This window comes from Corapipo altera, unplaced genomic scaffold (assembly GCF_003945725.1).
Source record: "Corapipo altera isolate COAL_440 unplaced genomic scaffold, ASM394572v1 0, whole genome shotgun sequence".
Lineage (NCBI taxonomy): Eukaryota > Metazoa > Chordata > Aves > Passeriformes > Pipridae > Corapipo > Corapipo altera.
Genome location: NW_020884872.1, coordinates 51,001,529 through 51,027,642, shown reverse-complemented (window position 1 = coordinate 51,027,642; position 26,114 = coordinate 51,001,529). Strand labels below are relative to the sequence as shown.

The 26,114-nt window shown below is 39.1% G+C and overlaps 1 protein-coding gene across 6 annotated transcripts in view; it reads right to left on the bottom strand.

Annotated features, from left to right (window-relative positions):
* Positions 1–26,114, bottom strand: part of KLF12 (Kruppel like factor 12) — a 238,273-nt gene that overhangs the window by 166,962 nt on the left and 45,197 nt on the right. For all 6 annotated transcript variants that reach the window (XM_027646772.1, XM_027646801.1, XM_027646810.1 and 3 more), the window contains exon 2: positions 5,050–5,113. In XM_027646772.1, the coding sequence (XP_027502573.1) occupies positions 5,050–5,070 (21 nt within the window). In that variant the 5' untranslated portion in view covers positions 5,071–5,113. The remainder of the gene's footprint in view (positions 1–5,049; positions 5,114–26,114) is intronic.

The window sequence follows — 26,114 nt, the reverse complement described above, 5'->3', positions numbered from 1 at the left end:
TGAAGAAAGAAGCTACGTAGAACAAATTTTTTACTGCTGTTCATAAGAAAAGTCTAAAAGGAACACCGAGGTCTTTCCAGAAATCATTCCTTAACTCTACAAAGGCAAAGGGAACAGGAACAAGCTTATATGCAAACATATCAAGCTGAAGTGGTTTGTGGCAGTTATCTTAAATGCCTTTTTCTCTTTGGAAAATATCAGTGTTGAAAATAACCCCAGCAATTTTTCAGCCATGGGGATCAGTTCCAAATTCACCCCACCCCGCTCCCAGGAGTGCTGAGCTGACAGTGACCAAACCTGGGGGCTAACAGTGCACAGCCCTCCAGCACCCAATGAAAAAAGACTTGCTCCCAATGGGAGCAAGAGACAGCACAGTATGTGGCACCTGATGTAAGGAACAGAAAACGAAAGAGAACCTCTGCTGTTCCTCCCTTTCCAGAATATAAGGTTTGAGGAAAAGCTTTCCTCCCAGTCTACAGTTTCAGTGTAACTTCTACATTTTTCTGTGATGGCAAGTAAAAGCAGATCTGTCCTATGAATATGACTAAGCTCCAGACAACAAACTGCCTGCTATCTATTTACATTGTAAAATACTCATTAAAAATCAACCACCAACTAACTGTTAAGGGACCCATCTTGATAAATGCTAGATAACAGATGAAATCAAAAGAACTTCACAGTCCCCCCACCTTGCTGAATGGGGCCAGTCATTTTTAAGTGGTCGTTTGTTACATTGTTTTATCCAACAAATTTATAATCATAATGAATTGAGAAAAAACATCAAACTACAGCCTCTTTGCCTGAGAGTAATCTAAACTGAAAAGCACATGACAGAAAAACAGATTGATGGCCTGTGCAAAATAATTCCCTTGTGATTAATATATTTTATCATGTTGATGCTTCTAGTCATAATTATATTCCAAGAATCCACTGAATAATGCTATAAGAGCAGCCACTTTTTTTCAAGAAAAACTGCATTTGTTTGTAATACAGAAGGGAAAATTGACAAGAAAAAACAAACATGTAACCATACCGCTACCAGTATTCTGCCTAAGTAAATAAAGATACAAAACTTCCTCGAAACACTTTCAAATACATTAAAAAAAAAGTCATTTTTATAATGACCAGATTTTAAAATAATGAAAAAGTAAAGGTTGAAAGTCCAATTAATCCAAACTTCACAGAAAACCAGGGTAGTTCTTCCTCTCGTGAGAGGATCCAGGGGCTTGCCCAGCCTGCAGTGGAGCATTGGGTTGTTCCCCCCAGGTGCAGGACTCTTCCCCCTTTGCTGAACTTGGGGAGGACCCTGCCAGCTCACTTCTCCAGCCTGAAGAGGTCACCCTGAACAGCAGGCTTGCCCTCACGATGTCAGATGGGCATCATCCTGCAGCACCAGGCACACAACCAGCAGCACAGGGGTCCTGCATCCCTCCATGTCCAGCTCCGCACAGGAGACAGAAGGTGAAGCAAAGGCACATTAGAGGTTGGGAGACTGCTGAGACAGGGTGAGCTCTGGAGAGATCAAGAAACACGCCTTTGTAGAGAGTCCCTCCCTCTAAACAGCTGAGCTAAAGTCTGCTGTTGGTTGGCAGTTTTCTTCTAAAGAGATGACATACAGGTTGCAACATTTGTGACACAGCAAATACTTCTCAGGCTTATCACATAGAAAATTAGCACGCATCTCCGAACACCACTGAATTCAGCATTGTTTATAATTTTTCCAGCATTCAATAACTTAGAACATCATTAGGCCTGATCAAACGAACTGTCCAGTGTTATTTCTAAAAGCTGTTCATGAAACCACAGTGTGAGTGGTGTGACTGCACCCAAGGCCACTTGCTAAGTACAAACCCAGATGTGCTTTTCCAATCTGAACAAGTTTTTTCCCCCCTTCAGTTTTGCTCTCTGACTCCTTTCAGTCCTGTTTACTTGGTTCCGGATTGATGTCTTGATGTTTATTTTGCCCAGAACCTTTGGGCTATAGTTCTCTGTCAGTTACCCATTTCCTTACCAGCTCCTACCCAGGTCTCATCTCCAAACACCCAACGCAATCACTGTAGCCTGAAGAACAGACTTTAAATATCAGATTCAATAAGAAATGAAGCTCTGAATGCAATTGTCAGTATTATGGAATACACAGAAGCATCATAAGCTGCATGCATTCAGTACACATGTATGCTTTCAGGTTTATTTTTGCATATTTCTCATTTTTCATCTAACCTCATTTTATGGGACAGAAAAAAATATGTCCATATTTCCTTCATTAGTTGCATATACACTTAGATATCATATTTATACAACACCACAATTACATATATTACGATAGGGACCAAGGAAGACATAAATTATTCCACTGTAACACACAGACAATGCAAACCAAGTTGTTTACACTCCCAGTGATACACCAACATATTCATGTTAGCAATGGAAAGCTTTCGAAACTTGGTTAGTAAAGCAGCAATAAAGTGAAAGGTCGAGGCAGGGTACTGGCCAAAATCCAGTCTTTTTCCTATTGGAGCAAGAACTTTATCAACTGATCTTAACAGTGACCACAGAGAAACCCTCTCCACCTCTATTGCTTAAGCTTCCTGTAATCATTCTTCCCAGAAAAGGAATTTTTAGCCTCAAACTCTGAATGCCTCCACATAACCACATTTTTCTTCTCATTTGGTGATATGATTTAATTATGGTACTTTCCTAATATAAAAGATTGACAGCTGTATTCAGAGCCCTGCATTTGCAAAGACTGCAAACAGAAAAAATCTAAAGTAGTAACTCAGTACCCCTTTCCTTATCTGCACATATTTTGAGCAGCTTCCTCATGATTACTGTGGGATGTCATCAGAAGGGCACGACAGAGTGAAACTAAGGCTTGACAAGAAAGAGGTCACCCTGTTCTCCCATTCCTCCTTCCTTGATACTATCACTCTGTGTTGAACCAGGAAAGTAAAAGCAGAGAGTGGAACAGAGACACAGAGCTAACAGCAATACATCTCATGCAATTACACTCTTTCCCAAGGAATTTGCAGAAAGGTCATGAGTCCAAGAGATTTTTACTTTTGCCTTATCTGGAAGCCCTTCTTCCTCTGCACAGACTCTGAGTACAAAAGCCCCTCTCAAGAATCTGACAAATCCTTAACTTTTTCTGCCCTGGTGTCACTTTCCAAACCAAATACCTAAGACATAGTCTGGCCCAGTTTCTTCTCAATTCAGTGCAAAATATTACAATGCTATGGTAGTACTGCTCTGTGCTGTCTTCTGGACAGCATGAGTTGTCCACTGTAACATAATGATGTCCAGAAATAGCTTACAGATAATTAGTTTGGTATTTTTCATCCTCTCGCACTTTCTGCCAGCGAAGTGCCTCCCCGAGTTTGTACATATAGGATTTTATGACTGCATTTCTGGAAGATGCAAGGTTTGGGTGGTATCAGTTTTTCACTCTGCTATTCACGTCCAGAGATCTTGCTCTGTCATGATGCAAACCCACCTCAAGCTATTAGACATCAGTATGGACAGCAGCCACTGACACATCAGCAATCTAACCAAAGAGAAATTCCTCAAGATTTTGTGCGCTGATTGTAGCGGGCAACAACTGCTGGCTCATACGTGGCCACATGGACCCCTGACCCTACAGAAAAAACATTACTGCACAGTTACTAATACCACTTTGTCTCTATTAGGGTTTAAATTTGGCTCTGAGAGGCTAGAGGTGTTTTCTGGGACCTGCAGTCTATGAAATAGATGTTCTATGGATGCTTCTGAACTAAAGATTGTTTCACTGGCTGTTATTTCAGGAGACTGGATTCAAGGACACAGACGATTCCATCAAGTCTCACGCTGTTTGTGAATTTGGAGGTCACTGGAATCAGCATGTCTACTACCTGCAGTGAACACTAAAGAAGTTTACCAAAGAAGGAATTAAACTCTTCTGTATCCAAGTCAGTTGTTCATAAACTGTAAAACTTCTGGACCACTAAAAGACTGACAAAACCGAATTATCACTGAGATAAATAAGAGTCTGTCCTCCTGAATTATTTTGCTAAATTAACAGAACTAGAAACTTACATTTCTTGTACTGAACTAATCCTCTGTTTTTGAAAAAAAAAAAAAAAAAAATCTGGAGTTTTTGCTGTTTTTTTGATTGTTTCTACCTCTGACCGGGATCCAGGGGTAGAAACAGACAGAAGCTCTCTAGGAAATAGGTTTTCCACGACAACATATCCCTCCTTGAGTAGCAGAGTTTCCATAAGGCCTTATTTAACCAAGTTGCTCTGCAGCATCCTGCTGGACCATGCCCTGCATCCCTCTGTACCACACCCTGCATTTGTCATTACAACTCATTTGCTCCAGTGCAAACCCACAGGCACCATCAGCTGTGTTTTAACAGCCTTGGCAGGAACTGGCTAATGTAGCATCCCAGCCAAAGTCTATCCTTCACAGTCACCAACAACTCAAATTGGCAGATGTCAAGGCTTAGCATATTTTATCAACTTAAAAGCCGAAAGTCAGTAAAGCATGGAGGTCCACTAACAGCTTCTTCCTTTTTAACCAGTGCAGAAAATGCATACTGTAAAACAGCCTTCTCTCTATCACAAGAAAACAAAGCACCAAGATACTTTCAAAGAGATCATATCTTGTTTGTCTTCTTAAAGAGCATCTCTCAATGTGGCAACTGAGTGCCACTCCAGAACATACTAAGCTTCGTAGTCAGTAGCTCTAATGGAAGACAACGCCTCTCTCATTCTCCCTTCATCCTGGTACATAATAACAAACACCACTATGTATCAGCCCATTCAAACACTTGGCCTCAAAGGAATTACCTATTTCCTTAACGCACTACTAGGTTTTCCTGTGAACATTCAGGTATTGACAGAAAACATTGCATTAAGATACAGTTGTTAAGCTATAGTATTCCCCTGCCTCAAAGACAATACAGCATATGAAGCTCAGACTATTTATTTAATCTATTGTTTTATAATACAATATAAAATTTTGATGATAGCATTAATACATATAATGCATATGGCTGTAAAAATGTCAACCAACTTTTATGGCTTTCCTCTTCATATGAATATTCAGTCATCCATTTGTCCCAAGATCCCCTTCAATCCTAAAAAAGAAAATATTAAATAATTTAACGGATGTATTTTCTTAGAAGTTCATTTATTTCTCAAATATTATTGCATATGTAATAAAAAAAAAAATCTAACCACAGACATCTGTTCCATAGCAAAACAGGTCAGAAGAATAGTAAGTTTATAAGCACTTTAAACAAATATGATGAAAAAAAAAGGTATATTGGAGAAAGCCTTATGTTTCCTCTTAGCTCGTGATTTTAGTCTTTAAATTCCACGCTGCTACTTGAGCATGCTAAATCCCAACTGTTTTAATTAGTCTTCAGAGCCCATTACATATTAGTATCCTGCATTTGTAAAGGTAAATTCTCCATCAGTTACTGAGTGCAAACACTGCTAGTATTTCAAACTGTTATTTCCCAGAAATATTATGCAAGATCTGAACAATAAGACGAAGTCCAAGACCATTACAAAATTTGAATATGTATTTCTTTAAATGTTTCATATAGATACATGATTAGTTTAGTTATGAGGGCCACAAAAATAGAGGGCTGGAGCACCTCTCCTATGAAGACAGGCTGAGAGAGTTGTGGTTGTTCAACCTGGAGACGAGAACGCTCTAGGGAGACCTTATAGCAGCCTTCTGATACCTAAAGGGGGGTACAACAAAGCTGGAGAGGGACTTTTCACAAGTGCACACAGCACAGGACAAGGTTTCAAACTAAACAAGGAGAGATTTAGATTAGATGTTAGGAAGAAATTCTTTACTCGGAGGGTGGTGAGGCACAGGAACAGGTTGCCCAGAAAAATTGTGGATGCCCCCTCCCTGGAAGTGTTCAAGGCCAGGTTGGATGGGGATTTGAGCAACCTGACCTAGTAGGCGGTATCCCTGCCTGTGGCAGGGAGGTTGGAACTAAATGATATTAAAGGTACCTTCCAACTCAAACCATTCTATGATTTTATATTAATCTATAAAAGAAAAAGCACATAGAGATTTAAATACTATATTATAGTTTTGGGAGGCTCCTTTAGGTTTAAGAAAATATACACATCCATTGGTCCAAATTTTTTAGAAAGCCTTGGGGAAGGGGGGGGGTGAGAGCTTCAGATGTCAAAAATTTAAATAATAGTATGCCCTTAAACCTCTTACCAGAATATGTGCATGTATCTGGAAGCAAATGCTACTTACATATGCCTCTTTTAATAATGGAAATGGTGTGAAGTCAAGAACCTAAATCTGCTGTCAGAGTTATTATAAACAATCTGCTGTTATTTTTATATCATTCAAAATAAGATCATCCTTCAAATAGCAGTAGAGCATCACCTGCCTGATTTTAAACCACATTCCAGTATTTCATTACTGTTGTATATATGACAACATGACAGGTTTCCAAACACTACACAAACTTTAACAATGAAAACAAGACAAGAAGCTTAAGATCATAAAAATAGTCCATTCATATACCGTGCTACTATCATACTAACTAAACACCACATACTTAAATTTTATTTCCAAGAAAATATTACATTTAATAGAAAATAAGTAAGTTCCAAATATTTGTGTGAATCATAAAAGGCTGCAAAATCACCACAAACACTGACCTAACTAAATGTAACTAAATAGTGTAGAGGTTGAGAGCATGCTAGCTGATGTAGACCATTTGCCCTGTCTCTCATGCATCTTGTAGACTGTCTTTCCCTTTTGTTATTTCATCTCCCTTGGCATTATTTGGATTGCTTCAAAATTTTCATTTCATGAAACAGATCTTCATTATTATCAGGGTTTTTTTCTTTTGATTTGTTTTTAATTAAAGAACAACCTTTGAGTTTCTAGCTGCTCTTTTCTCTGTGCTCATGTCCAAAAATGGGACAACTGGACCAGATTTTCCACATCCTTGACTTTTATGATGTGGTCAACTAACCTGAACAGGAAATTACTAAGTCATCAAGTTTTTTTTAAATTAAATGTCATGTATCCAAAAGCTTCATGGAGTCTCTGTGAGAGAAGACAGAGTTTGACCTGTAATTGTTTCCAGTTCTCCAGGTTTTCTCATCACTTCTCCTCTCTCCATGCACACAGACACACATGGTCCTACAACACAACTTAGCTTCAAGTTACACACCAATGCTGGAGTCCTATTATGTTACAGTGGCTATGGTGACACAGCAAACATGGGTGTGTGTTTCAGAACTGCTAACAAACCACTATCCAACCAGCCACAGCTGCAGCTGTTTTTGAATTATTAAATCATGTCCAACACACCTCCTCATGGTAAAGCTACTTCGTTAGCAATGACAAGTAATTGGGTTTTCTTATTTCCTCTCTTCAGGTCTGCATAAATTAACAAGCACTGAATTTCCAAAATCCTTGTACCACTGGGGTGTTCACCTCCCCAGAAGGGCTGTCAGGCTAGAAGAGCCTAAGACTAAGAGCAAACTGTTCATCTGAAAATTATGTTTAACTAGTAATTTCGCAAATCTTTGGCCTGATTTTCAGAAGAGTGGAAAAGCTTCAACTTCAGATGAAAGGACTTTGAAATGCATATGAAAAACAGGACCATCCATCCTTACAGATCCAGTGCATCCATTCTGTTACGTGTGTCACCACCATGAAACCTGCTTTGGACTTGAGTTTTCAGTATCTTACTGTGAAAACTCAGTTTCTACTACCAGAAATATGAAAGCAGACACTGAAAGTACAAGCACCTTCCCTTTGCATCAAGTAGGTTTTATACTAGAAGAAAATCTACCCAATGAGACAACTCTACAATATTGCTGATTTAAAATCTTTAGGTCAAAAAGGGTCTTTAAATAACCACTGAACAAAGTGTCTAACAAATAACCAGTTTCAACCAAAGAATGAAATTTAAGTAGCAAACAGAATTATGTCCACTACCAGCCAAATACTAACCATTGCCTTAAAACAGTGTTTTCAGATCCCAGGAATTTATAAAGCTTATGAATGCCACCAAACATTAGACTCCTTCTCCTACAGCAAGAGAAAGTGAAATAAATTTCAACACCTATTCCATTTTGAAAACCTGTCTTGATCAGATTAAATGTCCTGGGAGTCCCACCCTGACCAGCATGCCCATCCACTGACAGACCTGAGCAAGACTCAAGGACCAGAGTAAAGCACATATATAAAGAGTTTTGAGACAGTAATGCTGAGCATATTCCTAGAAAAATAGAGGCCTCTGTGTGCGTAGTTACCCATATCTCTACAAATAGAATATTTTTCAACATATAAACCTGTATTAATTCATTTAAAAAACAAGTCCACACTGGTATCACTTTCACTTCTCTTTTACATACTGACAATTTTAAAGTAAATTCAGGTTAATACAGTTACAAATTACTCCTTATGCTATTTTTACCTTTTTCTAATTCAGATAGATATGAGAACATACATTTGGAAAAGACCAACTCATGTGCAAAGTTAAAGTAATTTGCTGAATCAGGATTTATTAACTTTTACCTCTACAAAACAAACACCTTATTTGAGTATAATCGTGTGTCTTACTCACATTCTTACATCATTTATTTTAAAGTATGCACTTTTCTCCTTGAAAGCCCTTCAACCTGCATTTTGACTTCTGCAATCCCTCTCAAAGGCCCTGAGTCACACCAAACTTTCCTGAAGATAGAGCATGACTTTTCCCAAACTCACAAAGACCACTATGACCATCAGGTAAGGCAGGATCACTGAAAGCATAGCTTCAGCATCATTCAGAGACGAAGGAACACAGGTTATCCTCAACCCAGTGTCGAGGATAGCTACCTTATTTATAATAATAGTAGACACATATTTGTCCTTTTTCCCTAAGTTCCTGATTCTTGCAAGGAAATTCATAAACTCTATAGAGTGGACATTCTGCAGAAGCTACAAATAAAATATGCATGAACTACTAGCTACAGATCCACAACAGTCCTTGACATTTAAAATTGATAAGGTACAGAAGATGGTGAAATTCAGTGCAGCCCTGCATTGAATTAGCATATCCTAAACTGTACTTCAAGTGCCTACCTTTCCAGACCTGAGTCTAGTCCCCAGGATCTTTGAAAACTAACTGCCATGTACTACTGTAACTGAAACTACCCAATGCACTTTGCCACAAAGTTGTCTGTAAAAAAAGTTTAAAAATTTTAAATTCCAACATAAGGCACTGTCCCACCAGCAGCCATCACAAGCTGCAAGAAGAACCAGGTAATACAGCCTAAACCACATTCAGGTTAGGTTAAATGTAACTGCTACATATTTTATAGACCTCACAGGGCCAAAGGATCACTTGCTATGAATTCTGCTACTCACTAAACAACTGCAAGGGTTACTCTGTCAGCAGCTAAAGTTTTTGCTAGTCTTTGTGATTACTGTTCAAACAAGGCAGTTACTTGCTTCAAGAGGTCAACCCTCACCAACATCTTTGTTGCTCTGCAGTAACATCATAACAAAAATACCTTGTTGCTCAAAATAGTTCAGAAAATTAACTTAATGCTTCAACTTCTGGTTTTCACAGGTATTTTAACAAAAGAGAAGCAGGAGGCAGAGAGTGGGATGCTTGTTGCTAGGTGATACCTAGCTCTCTTGAACTCCTACAGACTGAAATATTTATCCAGACTCCCACAAAAAATGACATCTAGCATAGAGAAAGGAGACACACGTACTAAAGTACATCATGATTCAAGGTAAGAAGCAGCAGCTCTGCTACGAGCTCAGTCACTAAGGCAGCTAAGATGAGGAGAATGCAGTTTGGGATGGGAGTGATGCAGCTCCTCCTGAACACGTATCACAATTTCAGCTGAGCCTTATGGGATGATACCTCCAATAAATTTATGCCTAGCCAGAATGATCTCAATGCCACTGGGATCACAGCAATGCAAGAAAATGTATCCTTGGCTCATCTGACCATATAGCAATGGTTTTGTTCTGTTGCTTGTTTTTTTTCCCAAAACCATTATACTCTGACAACAGGTTTCCATAGAAAAAAGCATGCAGTTGGCCAAATGCAGATGAACAATTCATTAATCAAACACACAACCTTCACTCCATGTTCCTCCCCCTCCTCACTTTAGAAGGTTTACTCCATGACTAAACTTTCAAGGAGTGCTTACACAGTTCTACAGTAAAGTCTTAGAAGAATAAACATTATTCTTTACAGGGTCTTTTATTAGACATTAATGAATTACCATTAACTGAACAGCTTCGAAGATAAGTCCCAGACCTTCTGAGTCGTCAAGATGAATTACAAAAACAGTTTGTTCTCCCTACAACTTATGGGTCTGGTTTGACAAGAATATTGAGAAGATAAAGTTTCAGTGAAAGATGATGTCTTTCAGTAATACCTAAAAAACCCTGCAACTGCATTAATGTACATAAATGAAATTAGAAAGTGTATGTGCATAATGATGCATTGTAAAGTTAGAAAAGGACAGTTAAACTCTGGAGAAGTAGTGGAGTCCTTAAATGATTTAGGTAATAAATCTGTAGTCAGTCTAGAAGAGTGCAATGAATTGCAGGGAGCACAGGAAAACAGAGCAAATCACTGCATCCTCCTTGACTTGCTATTCTAGAAGTAGTAAGCTTTGACACTCTGTTGTCTGGATAGCTCTGAAAGCTTGATACTCCCTTCACAACTCCAGCTTTAACAGAATGACACTGTTTTTCATTAGATCCAAATAAAACAAATACTGATAAGCACAGTCACACTTCACTTTGGACAGCTTCTCTGACATACGGAAATGTTCATGTTACAGTACACACACGTGGCACAAGGTCTGCTAGTTTGCCACCTTCTCCTCGCACACAATTCAAACTCACATATTAGAGTTACAATTTTATTTACCAGCCTGTGCATAAAGTCAAAGGACTCAGGAAGCCTGTTGCTGCTACAAGAATTATAACTTTACTATATACACACACATATATACATTTATGTATATATTAATATAAAAACATGCACTTATACAGCCACAAATTTTGAGTGAATTAATTTTTAGTAAATAATAGTCTGAAAGAATCTGCTGAAAGCATACTTTCTAATGTATTATTCAAAACACAGGCTTTTCAGCCAAGCTGTTAAATGTAACTACGTTTCTGAACCCATAAAGAACTCCAATTAAAAAAACCTCATCTTTTCCCCTACAGATTTTATTTTTCCCCTGACCTTCTTCAGCAAAACAGTGTCTATTACTCTCCAGATAATGATTATCCAAGATTCATTCTCATAGGGGCTTATGAACATCTGAAAGAAATTATAAACCAGTAAAATTTAAAACTGGTTATATCTAATTGCAAGTTGGGATTATGTACGTTGTGTTTCTACATTTTGTTTATACTTCAGATAAAACAAATGTGATTAAATGTACTAAAAGTGAAGTCAAACGGAAAATGAAAAGTAGGGTAACCCCACAGGAAAATTGCTTGTGCTTCAAGTAGGATAAGAGGGAAGAGACTTGCCAGTGAGTCTGCCACATCATCACAGCAGGGAAAGGGATAAAGACCAACCTCTCCAGTAGATCTTCCATCAGAAGACTAGATTGTCACAACAGATGTTGTACAGAAAAAGACAACTGTAAAGGTTTCCTACTCTTATTTTGCCCTGACAATATGGATTAGCATTATCAAATGCTATCACCCACTCCTCCCTACTGGTTTAATGCCTTTACTCAAACAAGTTTTATGTTTAGTCCAGAATCAAGCCAGTTCTTCTTATGGTACACACAGCAGTGCTTACTCTCTCTTCTCAAAGCTACAATATAATCTTTTACATTCTAACCCATTCAAAAATAAAACAAGGGTTTTCATTTTCTGTTAAGAGGCTACTGAATCCCAGAGACTGCCAGAAGAACAAGTAATCCCTGCACTAGTACGCAGTTATAAATGAAATAACCAGAGCTTAAGAACCAGTTTCTTTAGGAAGTCAGTGAAGCATCCATTTCCATGTGGACTGTGCATCTGATGTTTCTCTGTGTGATGGCAACCTCCAGACGACCTGATCTAAGGGAGGGTGGATGAACACTTAAGGTCTCATGCTACAAAGTCCAAAGAAATGAGCACAACTTCATTGGACACTTGTGCCAAAATCTGCTCTTGGTTAACTCACCTGTAGTGAGCAATGCTATAGTAGTTTAGCCTGCAAGAAAGTCTGAAACTTATAAATGTCTGATTAATGCTACCCTTATGCGGCTTAGAACTTTGTAAGAGTCTCCTCATAGTTGCCTTCAGAGAGAACACCAGGACAATGGAAAAATCAGAGCAGGAAGAAAAAAATTTAACACTGTTTATATGTGGTAGCTTATATAAATTCTGGCATGTTTTCTCCTTTTAGACTGTACAAATTGTTACAAAAAAGTTAGAGAACAGCACTAACCACCATCCCACTGTGGACAAAATAACATGCAGCTCTCCCCTTACCACAGTGTCAAGTGCTCTGTGCCAACTTTCACAGCAAAACCACTTAAAGAATAAACAAAACCAGAGAAGTTGTGCCCATTAAACTTCCTTTAAAAAAGGGAACAAAATCATTCCCATGAGCGGCAGAAAAAGTTAACCAAGCTGTAAGTTTATACATCACCGGAAGGTGGTTGTACAATCAATGTTGATGTCTCTGCGGCTGGCACAGGCAGCAAGAGCCAACACCGCGTTTCACCAAGCCCCAGCCTGGAGGGCAATAAGCATGACAGAGGCAACAATAAGCATGACATGGCCTTGACCTCTCTATCTACACAGGCACAGCCTCTACGAAAAGACAGGCTTTCACAATTTACCCCAAAATTGGGAAAAATGAGCAAACAAAACCAAGCAAATGCTGTTCCAAGTTGTGATATGCACTGAAGAAACCCAACCATCCTAATCTTCAGGCTCAGAGTAATGCTTCCAAGAAAAAAGAAAGTTACAATCTGAATGCACTGTGCTCTACACAGTGGGTAGTAATGTTCAGCTCCTACTCCTGCCTTTGCACAACCCACAGCAAATTCCAACACCACATTCATGATAATTTAGACCCCTTCTTTTGCTTTCTATTAAAAACATACCAATAATTTTTTTTTTCAAGAAAACAGCATAGTAACTATCCATGTGAGTGCGTAGGTACATTTCAGGCTCTAAAACAGGAGCACTATCTGATACCAGTGATGTTATTAATCAGTTTAAGGAGCCTATTTGGCTGGCATCCCACAAATGTGGGTTATGAGTGTCTATATTAATGGGAAGGTACACTCTCTTAAATTTATCAATTGACCACAAGTGTTTCAATTAATAATTTTTAATGTCTCTTCTCCTAACCTATCCTTTCTTGAAAGTGCAGACTGGCATTATTACTAATAACTATCCCTACGCATACTGGAGGTAAAAGGCTCAGAAAAGGGAGAAATCCCAAATCTGTCAATACAACATTCCCATCAGGCACTGACCAGCTCAAAACAGTTTTACTACCAAACTCAGCAGCTACAAATCTTTCAGTAATGTGAAATCCAGAGAAAGTCACTGTACTGTACATGGGCTCTTGATGCCTTTTAGAGAAACAAGGAGAGGAAAATTTACCCCAGTACTGTTCCTGGAGAATTTCTACTGAAAACTCTCCATCCCAGCATTTCAAGCTTCCCAATATATGGTAAAGCTCAGTGCAAGCCATGATTAACCCTGGGAAGTGGTACATGTGTTTAGAGATCCACCCAAAACAAACCTAGTCATATTCTATCAGCCTCCCTAGGTCTCGCTGTTTCTCTCCTTGTTCTAATAGCCCTCATATTTTTAACAGGGAACTCAGTTGGTCTGGTTATTTTCCTGTCCTTGCTTAGTTAGAAATACATTTGTTTCTCCCCTATCTGACAGCTTCCCCCCATCACTTAGATTTTTTTTTGGTGATGGGGATGGTTGGGGAATAATTCATTATATTATTTCATGCAATATTCCAAGGGGGGATTAATCTGCAAATCTGACTACATACTGAACTGCAAAAACTAAAAGTAGTCTGATTTCAAAGGGTAACTTGTAACTTTCCAGTCTCCTACTGAGATGACTGCAGCAGCCTGCAGGACTCGCCATCTGCATGCAGTAAGCCAGTGCCATTTCATTCAGCAGACCAACATGGACAAACGACCACATTAACCGTGGCTCAGCAATTATTCACATTCACAGCCCAGAAACTATGACCTGAAGAGCAACTTTATCTGCTAAAGTTCTTGCCAGTTGGCGGGTTCATCTCACCTACTGACGGACACCTACACCTGTGCTAGCTGCCCTTCATGGCTCTGTAGCTAAAGGAGACAAAGAGGCAATGTAAGGGCCTGAGACACTGTCACTGCAGCCAGTTCAGCGACTGCTTTTGACCAAAAGGTATTTAAAATAAAACAGTACTTAGCTATCTGCAAAGTGAAGGATACTACAAGTTTTAGGAGCTCTGGTTTTTTTAAACAAGTCTTGGGTTCCTTTGTTTTCCTGATCAAATTCTTAAGACTTAAGAATTAGTCATTTTCAATGGAGCCAGGCGAACTTCGAAAAGCATCCCATTTTTACACGAGCTTGGAGAAAATAAGGAAAAACAAAAAAATAACTTGAACTGGCTAAACACTATTGTAAAGCAGAAATTGGCAACACCGTCCATGCTAAGCTTCCTCTATACCAAAGATCATCAGTTACATGGACACCACCACAAAAAAATTATTACAAAAATCAGAAATTGAGGATGGTAAGGAAGTCAAATTGCTTGGTTTATTAAATAAGAGACAAAACCACTACAAAGTCCTGCATTTCATGGAGGAACTCACAATTGTAAAGAGCAAGGATTTTTACCCAACTAGGCCAGGCTGTTGATTCCATACTCTGTGTCACCCCAGTGAAACAAATCAATCCCAAATTTATGTTCCCACCATTCCCATTACAAGCTAGCAACTGGACTCATTGTATTTAATTATCTTTCATGGAAGAGGGTGGAACAATAAATTAATAGACGCCATTAATCAATAATTTAACAACAAAGACATACGAATACCAGAGGCAATTACGAGCAAGGAGAAACTTTTTCTCTCCCCCCAGTCAATATTCCAGGTGTAGCAAAAACAATGTGACAATATGGATGCTGTTTTGAATTAAGCTAGCCTCAAAAGACTTCTACCACAAAACCACACAAAACCATCCTTCCCTGACCACCACGATCCATAACCCATACAAACTTTCCTCAGAGCACCATGCATTACATGAACAACTAGACCCACCACTTCTGAGGATTCAATTCAACAGCTCCTCAACAATCAACGCTTTTGTTTTTCTATCAATTCCCTTTGATTACTTTTTTGATTTGCAGGTAACACCTGACACGGTACATGACTTTATATGCTTAACAAAGCGGTTCAACTGGCAATACGAGACACACATTAGCTAAAGATGCACCTGGAGCTATACCTATCTTCAGTTTAATGCCAGGAATACACTTACCTGGTATTTTGAAATGATGAGAAAGCTCCTAAATTAGATTAACTATTGAAAAATATTTCTGTAATTTGATTATGTAAGAGATAGTAAACAGCTTCTGCTATTATAATCATACTGATTTTGAGCAGCTGCCCATCATCTATCACCAACGTCACAAAGTTCCCCCAGCCTTTTCTACCAACTGCTTCCTTTGGTGACACAGTTTCTTCTTTCCATGTTAACCAACACAGAAAGATTGTAGTTATCCAGATCTCAAGCCTCAAGTGTCCTCCCATCTCTCAGGTTCATGATCCCTACAGTCACCCTTAAGACACAGCCACTACCAGTCCCTGCTACCCCTGACTCCTGGCCTAGGCATGGAAATGCTCCCCTCCTGACCACTGGACCTCCTTTTCCACATCCCTCACTGCCAGGACACGCTTCTGGTAGGTGAGCTGGCAGCCTCTCCAGCAGTTGCCCCCATGCACACCCCTGCACTGGTGCCACAACCAGCACCTTCAACCACAGACTTCAGGGGTCTGAGGCTGTTAACCAGACCACCCCCTTTCCACCCCATGGAGTGAGCAATCTCACGTTCCATTGCCTTATATTCAGTAGTTTTAAAAGAGTTTAGAATTATAATCTGAAACAAAGCCATGTAGAGCTTGCAAACCCAACACTCCTCTGCCACTTGTCCCACTTACCTTCATCACTCCTCTTACCACAGCCCTCCCTTCATCCCCTTCCTTGAGTTTCCTTTTTGTGCACACCACTCATTCACTGGCACTATTCCAACAGCAATCCTCTCGGTTTCACTGAAACTGCCTCTATTTCTACTAGAAAGACAAATCTTAACTCCATCCTGCTGTTTAATCCACCACTGTGAAAGATTTCAAGGTTTTGTTGTTGTTTTGTTTTGTTTTTTTTTTAAATACAAAAGCTAATTATTTCTTCTATATCAGGAGTTGTACTCCTGATTATTCATTAGATACAAATATTCTCTGGTCTACATATTTTGAGTTTTCAATATCCTGAATTCACTGTTGGCAGCAGAGATGGCTGGTGCTACCTACTCCAAGACACCATCAAAACAGAACTTGTCAAACATGATGTTCTCCTACTGAAAAGGTTCTGTTACTTAAGAGGAAGCAATTATAACAGCATCACCACAGGAGTAAACTTCAGTTAGTAACATCACCACACACAAAGTACTGACAGCAGTCCAGAAGCAAACAGCAAATATCGCTGCATGTTGCACTATTAAGACATTCTGAAAACAAGTAGCTGCAACAGTCTTTGTAAGAAACATACAGAATACTGCAAACAACTCACACTTCCACAAATGTAAAACCAAAAAAAAGTGGCCAATGTCATCATCCTAATGATAACTCTACAGGATGCAACTTGATAGGGGTTATCACAATTAAGATTTTGTTAAAATGCTTGTTACAAATATCTATTTTTAATTAACTGTAATTCAATCCTATTACATGAAGCAGGTTATAACTTGATGATTTTCATAAAGCAATGGATTAGAAAAACAAAATAAATGTTAGCCTCTTGGGGGAGGGAGAAGGAAATAAAACCAATTGTAATGTACATGGGAAGAAGGAATAGAAGTCAATAAAAATAAAAATCATAGATTTTGGATACACAGATGAAGTTTTATAGATAATAAAAAAGTAAACCACTGAAAATAAAAGTCCCCTCAGTGTACATTTACAGTTTAAAAAGAACAGAACAAAAATCAGTGTTACAGCCCTGAAGTTGATACATAAGAATATATAAAAGTGAAAACAATGTCTGCTCTACTAGATCCTCCATGGCTTAGTTTCAGAAACAAAGAAAGTAAATTAAAAAAAACTCATGCAAATACTTGTACAAACCCACAGAGGGAATGCGTATCAAAGAGTTAAAACCCAAACTGCTCCCAGCAGGGCCATATTCAGCACAGGTGTATTTATTTCTCCTCCCCAGCCCATCAGGCCCTGGTACCCAACCAAAGGTTTACAGTTGGAGAGGGTTAATAGGGGCAGGCTTCTTGCATTTAAGAGCCATTTTCATCAGCTCCATCGCTTTTATTCTCAGTCCTGCTTGTGCATTACCATCAGATTATTTTGCTTTTCCAGCTGCATCTTCCAACCTGACACATGGAGGAAGCCCGCTTTTCTCATCTCTCTTTCCTTTATCAACTGACCAAGTGACGATAAGGTGAGATCGGTCCAGTGATCCATCCGCCTGCCTGTTTCCACGTCCTGCTGCGCGCAGCAGGCACGCTACAATACAAGTGTCAAGCAGTCAAGAAATCTCGACAGCCCTCTAATCTTAAAGGCATCAAATACAGTTAAATCATCCTCTTCTATGGAAAACTCATGGACTGGGGCCAGCAGTTAAAAGGGCTTTGACAAGTGGAGAAGGATTAGAACAAGCCAGTACCATTTCAAAATGAAAAGCAGAGAGGTCTGGCTTCCTAACAAGCAAATTCACCAAAGAGCCACAAGCTTAACTGGAAACACGCAGTAACTGAACCTGCAGTATGTCAGCAAACACAAAGTAAGCTCTTTCAAATCTACTGAAAGAAATAATGCTGTATTTTCTTCAGTGTTGTTTTTCTTATCAGCATTTGAAAAGAGGCCACAAGGACACACTATACTGAATGAGTTCAGGAGGAGTGTATTATCTAAATACAGAAGCACATTTGTATTAATACCCAGGAATGATATTCACAAACATCTTCTTACTATCATGTAAATGCCTTCAAAACAAACATCTCTAGGCTGTATCAGCGATGCAGAAGTCTCACAGAAGATGCTCTTCAGAAGTCTCCTGAGGACGAGCGTGCCAGAAGGCGTGACAGCAGTGCCTGTGTGCCTTCTGAGCTTTCTCATACTTTGCACCCAGCACACTCAGATTATCACGGTTTCCGGATTCAGAAAGAGAAGGACAATAAATTCTCAAGATAGAAGGCTGAGAAGACAGTCTTAACGTGTCGTCCCCTTCTCTTGATGAGGGCTACAAACACAAGTGGCTGTGTCAAGTTCTACCTCTCTGCAGCTCAGCTTCCTGCCTCCCGTTTCTCAAGCTAGACCAAGACAAAATACCTCTTCCATAGAAGTGAGGGGCATTAACACTAAATTAAATAAATACTAAACTTCAAACAGCTGGTGAACATTAGCTTGAGCTGAAGCTGCCACCACCCTGGAGGCATTACCCCACAAGACCATGGCATTTCCTGAGCTGTTCTCAAACTGAAAGAACTTAGTAGGAGTGGGTGGCATAGCTAGGAGAGCATGTCCTTTTCCTCCACTCCTGCCAGCGTGTGCCAGATCAGGATCCTCATCATCTGGCCCTTCTATGCTTTCACAGTTTCATTTTCTCTGTTGCCACCTGAAGAGAAATTGTGAAAAATAGGATAGAGAAAACTTCAAGAGATCACCTAGTCTCTCCCCAGTAATTTGCACCACTGTGATTACCTCAAAAAAACATTCCATCTTGATTATATCCATTATACACAGGCTTCAAGAAGAGAATCACTGGACCTGCAAAGAAAAACTGCCTGTAGCACCAAGATTCATCCTAATTCACTCTGAAGACAAAACATCTGCTTTAACTTACCACCAGGACCACAAAAAGAACAAAAATAGTCAGTTTATGCAGGCTGGGAGCATGCCAGAGCTCTGATATTTACTTCAATTGTTCCTAAAAACATCTATAAAGTAAACATTTTTCAACAGAAAATTAGGATTAAACCCCCCACAAAATATGACTAATTACAATACATTCTCTGCCTTTTAAGGATGTTTTTCAGATCAACTACGACAGATGATGTCTGCAAAATTATTTAAAGATGAAAAGCAGTATAAATTAGTAAAGTTTTAGCATTCAAGAACGAGAGAAGAAAAATATATTTTCATTCCTCAGATAATACAGTAGTCTTTTACATTGAAAAAAAAAATCCATACACAATAGCAATCATTCCTCCAGTTTCTTTAAAACAGACTTCGTACACAAGCTTTGTGATCCATGCCCCCCCAAAACAGGAGTGACAAAAGGCAGCTCCTTCATGCAGAAGTCCGTGTTCCCCTGGCTAAATTTATTTTCTCAGAGAGGCAAGGCTATTGCTAACCTTAGTCAGATGAAGTTTCCAGATACCACTGAACTCTCATACTGGCACATCTAGGTCATTACAAAGTCTGTGGAGCTGATGATCTAATTGGTTGTGATCTCTAGTGAAATATAAAAGTCAGTACTTGGTCCATGTATTTTTTCTATTTTAATGCATCTCAACTCAAGGTATGTAAAGAGATAATGTAAATTTGTAAGTGTAAATCTGTATGCAGGCTGTATGGTGGTAATGAACAGTAGTGAATGCACTCAAAGTAACACTATTCTCACAACTAAAACAAAAATCTTTTTAGTACAGTAAAAGGACACATGAAAATGAAGACATTCTCAAGGTAACCACGTACAGAAGTTGTTATTACTATGTACAGACACTTATAAATACCTCTGATCTCTTGGGATTTGGTTATATCCAGTTAGTAACACCCAGAGACTCACCATAAATAATACCAGGATTTTTCTTCTATTGCATACACAACACCTTGCAAACAATTTTTTTATTATTATTATAATTTGATCATACAATGTTAACATAGTTTTGGCAATAAGGACCTTGGCTATTTAGATATACTCTAATGGGTAATGGTCAGACAGAATGCTTCCCTCCTGTACTGTGTCATAGGGATGCACTGTCTAAAAAAGGATATTAATAAATCCATTATCATAAGCATTCACTGATATGGAGCAATTATGTAACTTTTAATTATCTTCTATGTTATAGTCACATAAGACAGCAATTCTGTTAAAAGCAGTAACAAGCATCAATACACACTTGTGAAAGAGAGAGCCAGACTAACAGGAAAGGAAGGAAAAAAAAAAAAAAAGACTCAAATGCAGCTGAGAAGTAGAGAAGGAAAATGAATACACGTTTACTGCAATTCACCCTACCCTACTGCATTTGTGTTTTCTCTGCTCCTCAGTAATGGAAACATAGAAGTATTAATGACAGGACAGACCATCTAACTTACTGTCACCAGGGAAGACATCATCAAACATGGTTTTACACAATAGTGCTTTAAAAAGACTAACAGCTATTCAAGATACAGCAAATAGAAAACTAAATTTTACGTTTATTTTGCTTTGTTAACTTCTCTGTGTAAGGATTCCAGCAACGACTGCTCTTTTGTGCACTCACTACTGACTCTAAAACAGGTGTATTTCTGAATTTTTGCTTGCTTGCTCGCTCACACTCTGGTGCGCCAGCTTTGTCATTTTTAGCGATTCCTTCCTGTGTGAACAAGCTTGAGCTCAGGGTTTTCTTTCACACGCCAACAGGAAACCCTGCCAAAGTCACAAACAGTGTGTGGGGAGAGGTACAAGAAAGCAGCATGACCAACATTTCACATTACTTCACATTTAAAAAGACAACCAAAAAATAAGATAATAGATGAGCAGTCTAGAAAAGGAAGGGTTAAAATTATTATCTAGAGCAAAGCAAAAAAACCCACTATGATTTATCACATACATCAGACAAACTGTTCTTTACACCTCCAACTATTGGACTACAAAGCAGCTGAAAAAGCAGCTAGACCACTGGCCTCACAATATATTCACCAGCTACTCAAAGCACTACTAACAGTCAATTTCTAGCTGCCAATACTGATAGGTCAGGACAGAGTTTCAGCAGATGTGCAGGTGACAAAATTTGGGGAAGCAGTGAGCACACTCAAGGGCAATGCTGTCATTCAGAGACATCTCAGCAAGTTGGAGAAATGTTTTGGCAGGAACATTGTCAAATTCAGCAAAAGCAAATGGCAGGTCCTGCAGTTAGGGTGGAATAACCCCAGGTACCAGTACACGCTGGGGTCTGATGAGCTGAAAAGCAACTTGGCAGAAAAAGAGCTGGGGTCTGGATGGATGAAGAGTTGACCCTGAGCCAGAAATCGGGTGTTGTGGCAAAGAAGGCCAACAGCCTTCTGGATTAGATTAGGAAAAGTAGGTTGAAGGAGGTGATCCTTCCTCTCTGCTCAGCACTGGTGAGACATCTGGAGTACTGGGTCCAGTGCTGTGCTTTCCAGTACAAGGTAGACAAACACAACAGGTAAGAGTCCAGGACAGGTCACCAAGCTGGTCAAGGGCAGGAGCACATGGTACTTGTGGCCAGGCTGTGAGAGTTGGAGCTGTTCAGCCTAAAGAAGAGAAGGTTTGGTAGGGAACTTAGTGGTGTCTGCAACTCCTTTATACAGTGTAAAGACAAGAGAGCCTAACTCCTCTCAGAGGTGGGGGAGAACAAGACAGAAGGTAAAGGTCACAACTGCAGCAAGTGAAACCAGAAAAGAAGAAAGTTTTTATGATAAAGGTCATCAAAAACTGCAACAGATTGCCTAAAAGAGTCACTGAATCTCCATCCTTGGGGATGTTCAACACTTGACTACCCAATGGTCAGAGCATCATCACTGAATTCGGCCTTGCTTTGAGCAGGGACTGGATCAAATGAACTGCCTCCAGAGGCACCCTCTAACCTATGTTAGTCTACTATTCTGAGGGGTTTTTTCCCTCTGTATACAAGATTTCTCCGTCATTAAGACTTTAGCAATAGAGTTTTTGAGAGTATATTAAGATCCCACTCCAGTGACACAAATTTTTAAGACCCAGAGTTCAGAGGAGCTTCATACAAGTTTTAGCATTCTTAAAACTGTAAAGAAAAAACCCCTCCAAATTACATTTTCCTTCTAAGCTGCTCAAAAAGAAATGCAATTTTTCTTCAGAACACCTAATCATGAATATGCATACAAGTGTGTCTGTAAAAATATATATTGTGTATTTATATGTATTTTATAACATATCCTGAAACCTCCAAATACTCATGGCATTCTGAAGAGGTAAAAAAACACAGCAGCTTGATATTAAAGTACTATACCACAGAAATACAAATCACACAGTTAATTCTCACTGTTTATTGTTTATCTCACTGATATTTCAGCTTTTCCATAATACAAACTGTATTTTAAATCAGTGACAGTGTCGCAGGTTTCCTATACTTGTGATGCCGACTAGCATAACAACAGCTATAGCCACAGCTTATACAGACACCAGAAAAGTGACAGCATGTTTTCAGCTGAAAATAAAGACCTGCATTACTTGCGTGTCAAATCATGTGCCACGACTAGAACACACTATTAGACTACATCTAGGGGACTTCAGTAGCTCAGATCAACTGCTCTGTCAAAGACTTTGAGAACCTGCAAGATGTGAAAAGCGAAGTCATAATTCCACCCGTTTGGGTTTTTTTCTTCTATGCACACATGGTATGTTTATGTAAGCATGTATAATCCATCTGAGATATAAAATATATGCCAAAAGGAAATTTCAAGTTTCAGATTTTTATATACAAATGGAGAATACAAATCACATGATGAAGCAGAAGGAGGAACAGATTTCTGTAGTTTCCCATCATCTGTGATCAAAGCATCAGGACACATACATGATATTAATCATCCAGGACTCCACAGATTGCATCAGCAGAATTACATATGGAATTCACAACTATTATTATAATTTGATGCTAAAGTTAGACTCCGCACAGTACCGAGGACTGGGAGGACACATTCAGTTGCTTTTTCCCTTCAAAACTGGTGCAGCCTCAGATAATATTCTTTCACCCTTCTAGAAAGATAACACATTGTCCAGGTGATGTCTCAGTTCCAAAATACTTAATAACACTAAAACCGTGGTTCTCAGCAACATCGGTAGTATTTTCTTTTGCAATGGCATAACTCATTTCATACAAAACCAGAGAGAATGAACACAAAGCAGACTGTGGAAAATTTTGCCTGCATTTCAACCGTACATCACGAAGGTCATGCTTGGTTTCGGGTTGTGGGACATATCTATCCTTGGGAAATATCTCGAGCAGAGCAAAGTAGCTCTGCCTTGGTCCAGCTCACTACATGCACAGCACCTTTGGGCATCCATCCAAAGCAGCCACTGCCTTCAGCAATGGATGCTCACCAGCATGGCTCTCCATGAACTATGCCATCAGGTCCCCAAGGGCAAGCAATCATACCTAGGGTATGGATAATCAGCATTCAATGTTTTTGTATAAGCAAGCAGCAGCTGAACAACTTGCAGTGGTACTCAATGCAAAATAACAAATTCCCACAGAACCCACCAAATATCCAGTTCTTTGTACCATAACCATCTGCATTGCAACAGTAATTGTAAAGACAAACACAATATTATTTTTTAAATGATCAGATCACATACTAACAAAAATATACAGTTCTGGAGAAAAAAAAAGAAAAAACCCTATACCGTCAAAGAAGAAGAAAAAAAAACCCAGAAAAGCAAAGCATCCTCTTTCTCAAAATATAGTCACAAGACTTAGATGTTTTAACTTTTAACCCACATTCTTCAGGAGAGGGATGGAAGGAGGGAGGATAAATACATGTTGCCTGAAACAGCTTAATTATCTAGATTCACTGATACACTACTATTCGTAAAATACAAAGCCAATTTCACCCTCATGGATTTTGAAGTGGAAAACACAGGCAATTCAAATTAATTATTATATTGCTAAGTCATAACAGTATTAAGGGAGGTACGGCAAACACAGTTTTATATATTAGCTCTCACTGAAAAATCAGAGAAAAAAATCTTTTTGACACTTTTTAACTACACTGCATAAATATAGCCCAAGGTAGGGGGAAAAACACACGTTGGTCTAGGTCAAATTTTTAATATCAAATTTGTAACTAATCCCTCAAGATAATGAATCAGTAATGCTACAGACCTAGTGTTTCCTTCTTCTCATACACAAATATGTTGACTCAATAGTGTGAGGTGCCCAGGACATGCACTGAACTTGGGAACATGGGCTGTTTCAGAGGCCAGCAAAGGTTTACTCACTGTCTCCAAGCATCAGGTCCCTTATTAAAATCACTGCTGTGATGCAATTTACCCCAAAATAGGTTTTCACTGTGGCAGTAAAAGTTTCAAGACCTTGATAAAGACTGAGATGTATCTAATAGATGAAAGCTGTAATTCAGGAAACTAACTGTGACTTAAGTTTAATTATTTCTTTTGCTTCTTGCATGCAGGAGTGTAATGTCCTTTTAAGGAATAATCCAGAGCCAGCACAAGGTAGTCCCCAACTGCAGCTGTTTTTCACGCTGTACCACCTAGGAAACCCTTTATACACCCCAGCCACAGCTTCCTCCGTTTTAAAACAGAGCAGCAACTCTACCAGACAATCATGTTTACGGCAAAGAGCACAATTCATCACAACAGAAGAACACATCTAAAAGCATGGTGAAACCAGCTCATGCTTCCCCCATCTCCACTCTCAACTCACATCATCAACTCTTGGTTCACCACCTCTGATGTTCATCTGAATACTTTGGAGAACTAAGGTCACCAAACGGGCAACTCTATAATCGACTTTTTTAAATAATTAGTTGTCAGCCAGATTAGTCAACTGAATCTGCTTGCCCAGAGGTCAAATCGGAACGGGAACCAACACACGGAAGGGAGTACAAATGGAAGGAGAACGGGACATGGAGACCACTGCTTCTGGCACAGCGGGGTGCAGGGTTTGCTAAGTCTGTCTCATCAAAACTGTATCTGGTGAACAAATGGGAGAACATGCAAACTGCTGTTACCGCAGAACTGAAAAGCTTTCCAAAACTTTTTACATTCCTCATTAATGGCATGAAATTTTTAAATAATGTAAGACAACAGTTTAGATTAGTGTATCAAGACATACATGTCATACAGACCATTAGCTCCCTTTTTCGGACAATATGCCATTTCTGTAATATAGCTGACGTCCTTGCAATACAGTACAATGTATCTTCTCCAGTCCTGTTAACTTGTTTTCTACAGGCAGCAGGTAATTTATAACTGAAGTGACTTTATTTTTGTTGAGATATCCTATGCTAAGTTTCTGCTCAGAACACATTTTTACAGCTGAGACTTATCAGTCCCTAACAACAGGGATTTCCAGTGGACATATTTAACTATAGACGGTAAAAGAAATATGGATTTTCAGCGACTTAATATTATCAAAAACCTTTATTGCAACAATATAAAAAGAAACGGATAGTTCAAGGTAAACCATTATCTACAATCACTTCCATAGATGTCCTATCTTTATGACTGCTGGCTGCAACCTTTTTAAGGTCCTTTCACTGACAGTGCTTATCTCAACTTTATTTTAAAAGCTTTCTCTTTTCTTCCCCCCTCTTTTTGCAATGAAGTACCCTTCAAACTACAAATCAAACTGCTTCGTTTTTACTTTGTTCCAACGATTTTTTTCCATCAGCTAGCTATTCATAATCCCAACTACCTTCTAATATCAGAACAACATAAACTCTGATGTTTGGAAGGCACAGTTACTCAGTTTGTGGAAGCTGGGCATTATTTGGCACACACAGACAAACATGAAGACCAGATCCAGTACACAGCAGTGTCTACGCATTCCCCACCACAGTTTCAAGCTCACAAGCATCTGATCCTTAAGCTCCAGCACTCAGAAGCCCATGATGGGGATTTTATGCATCAGA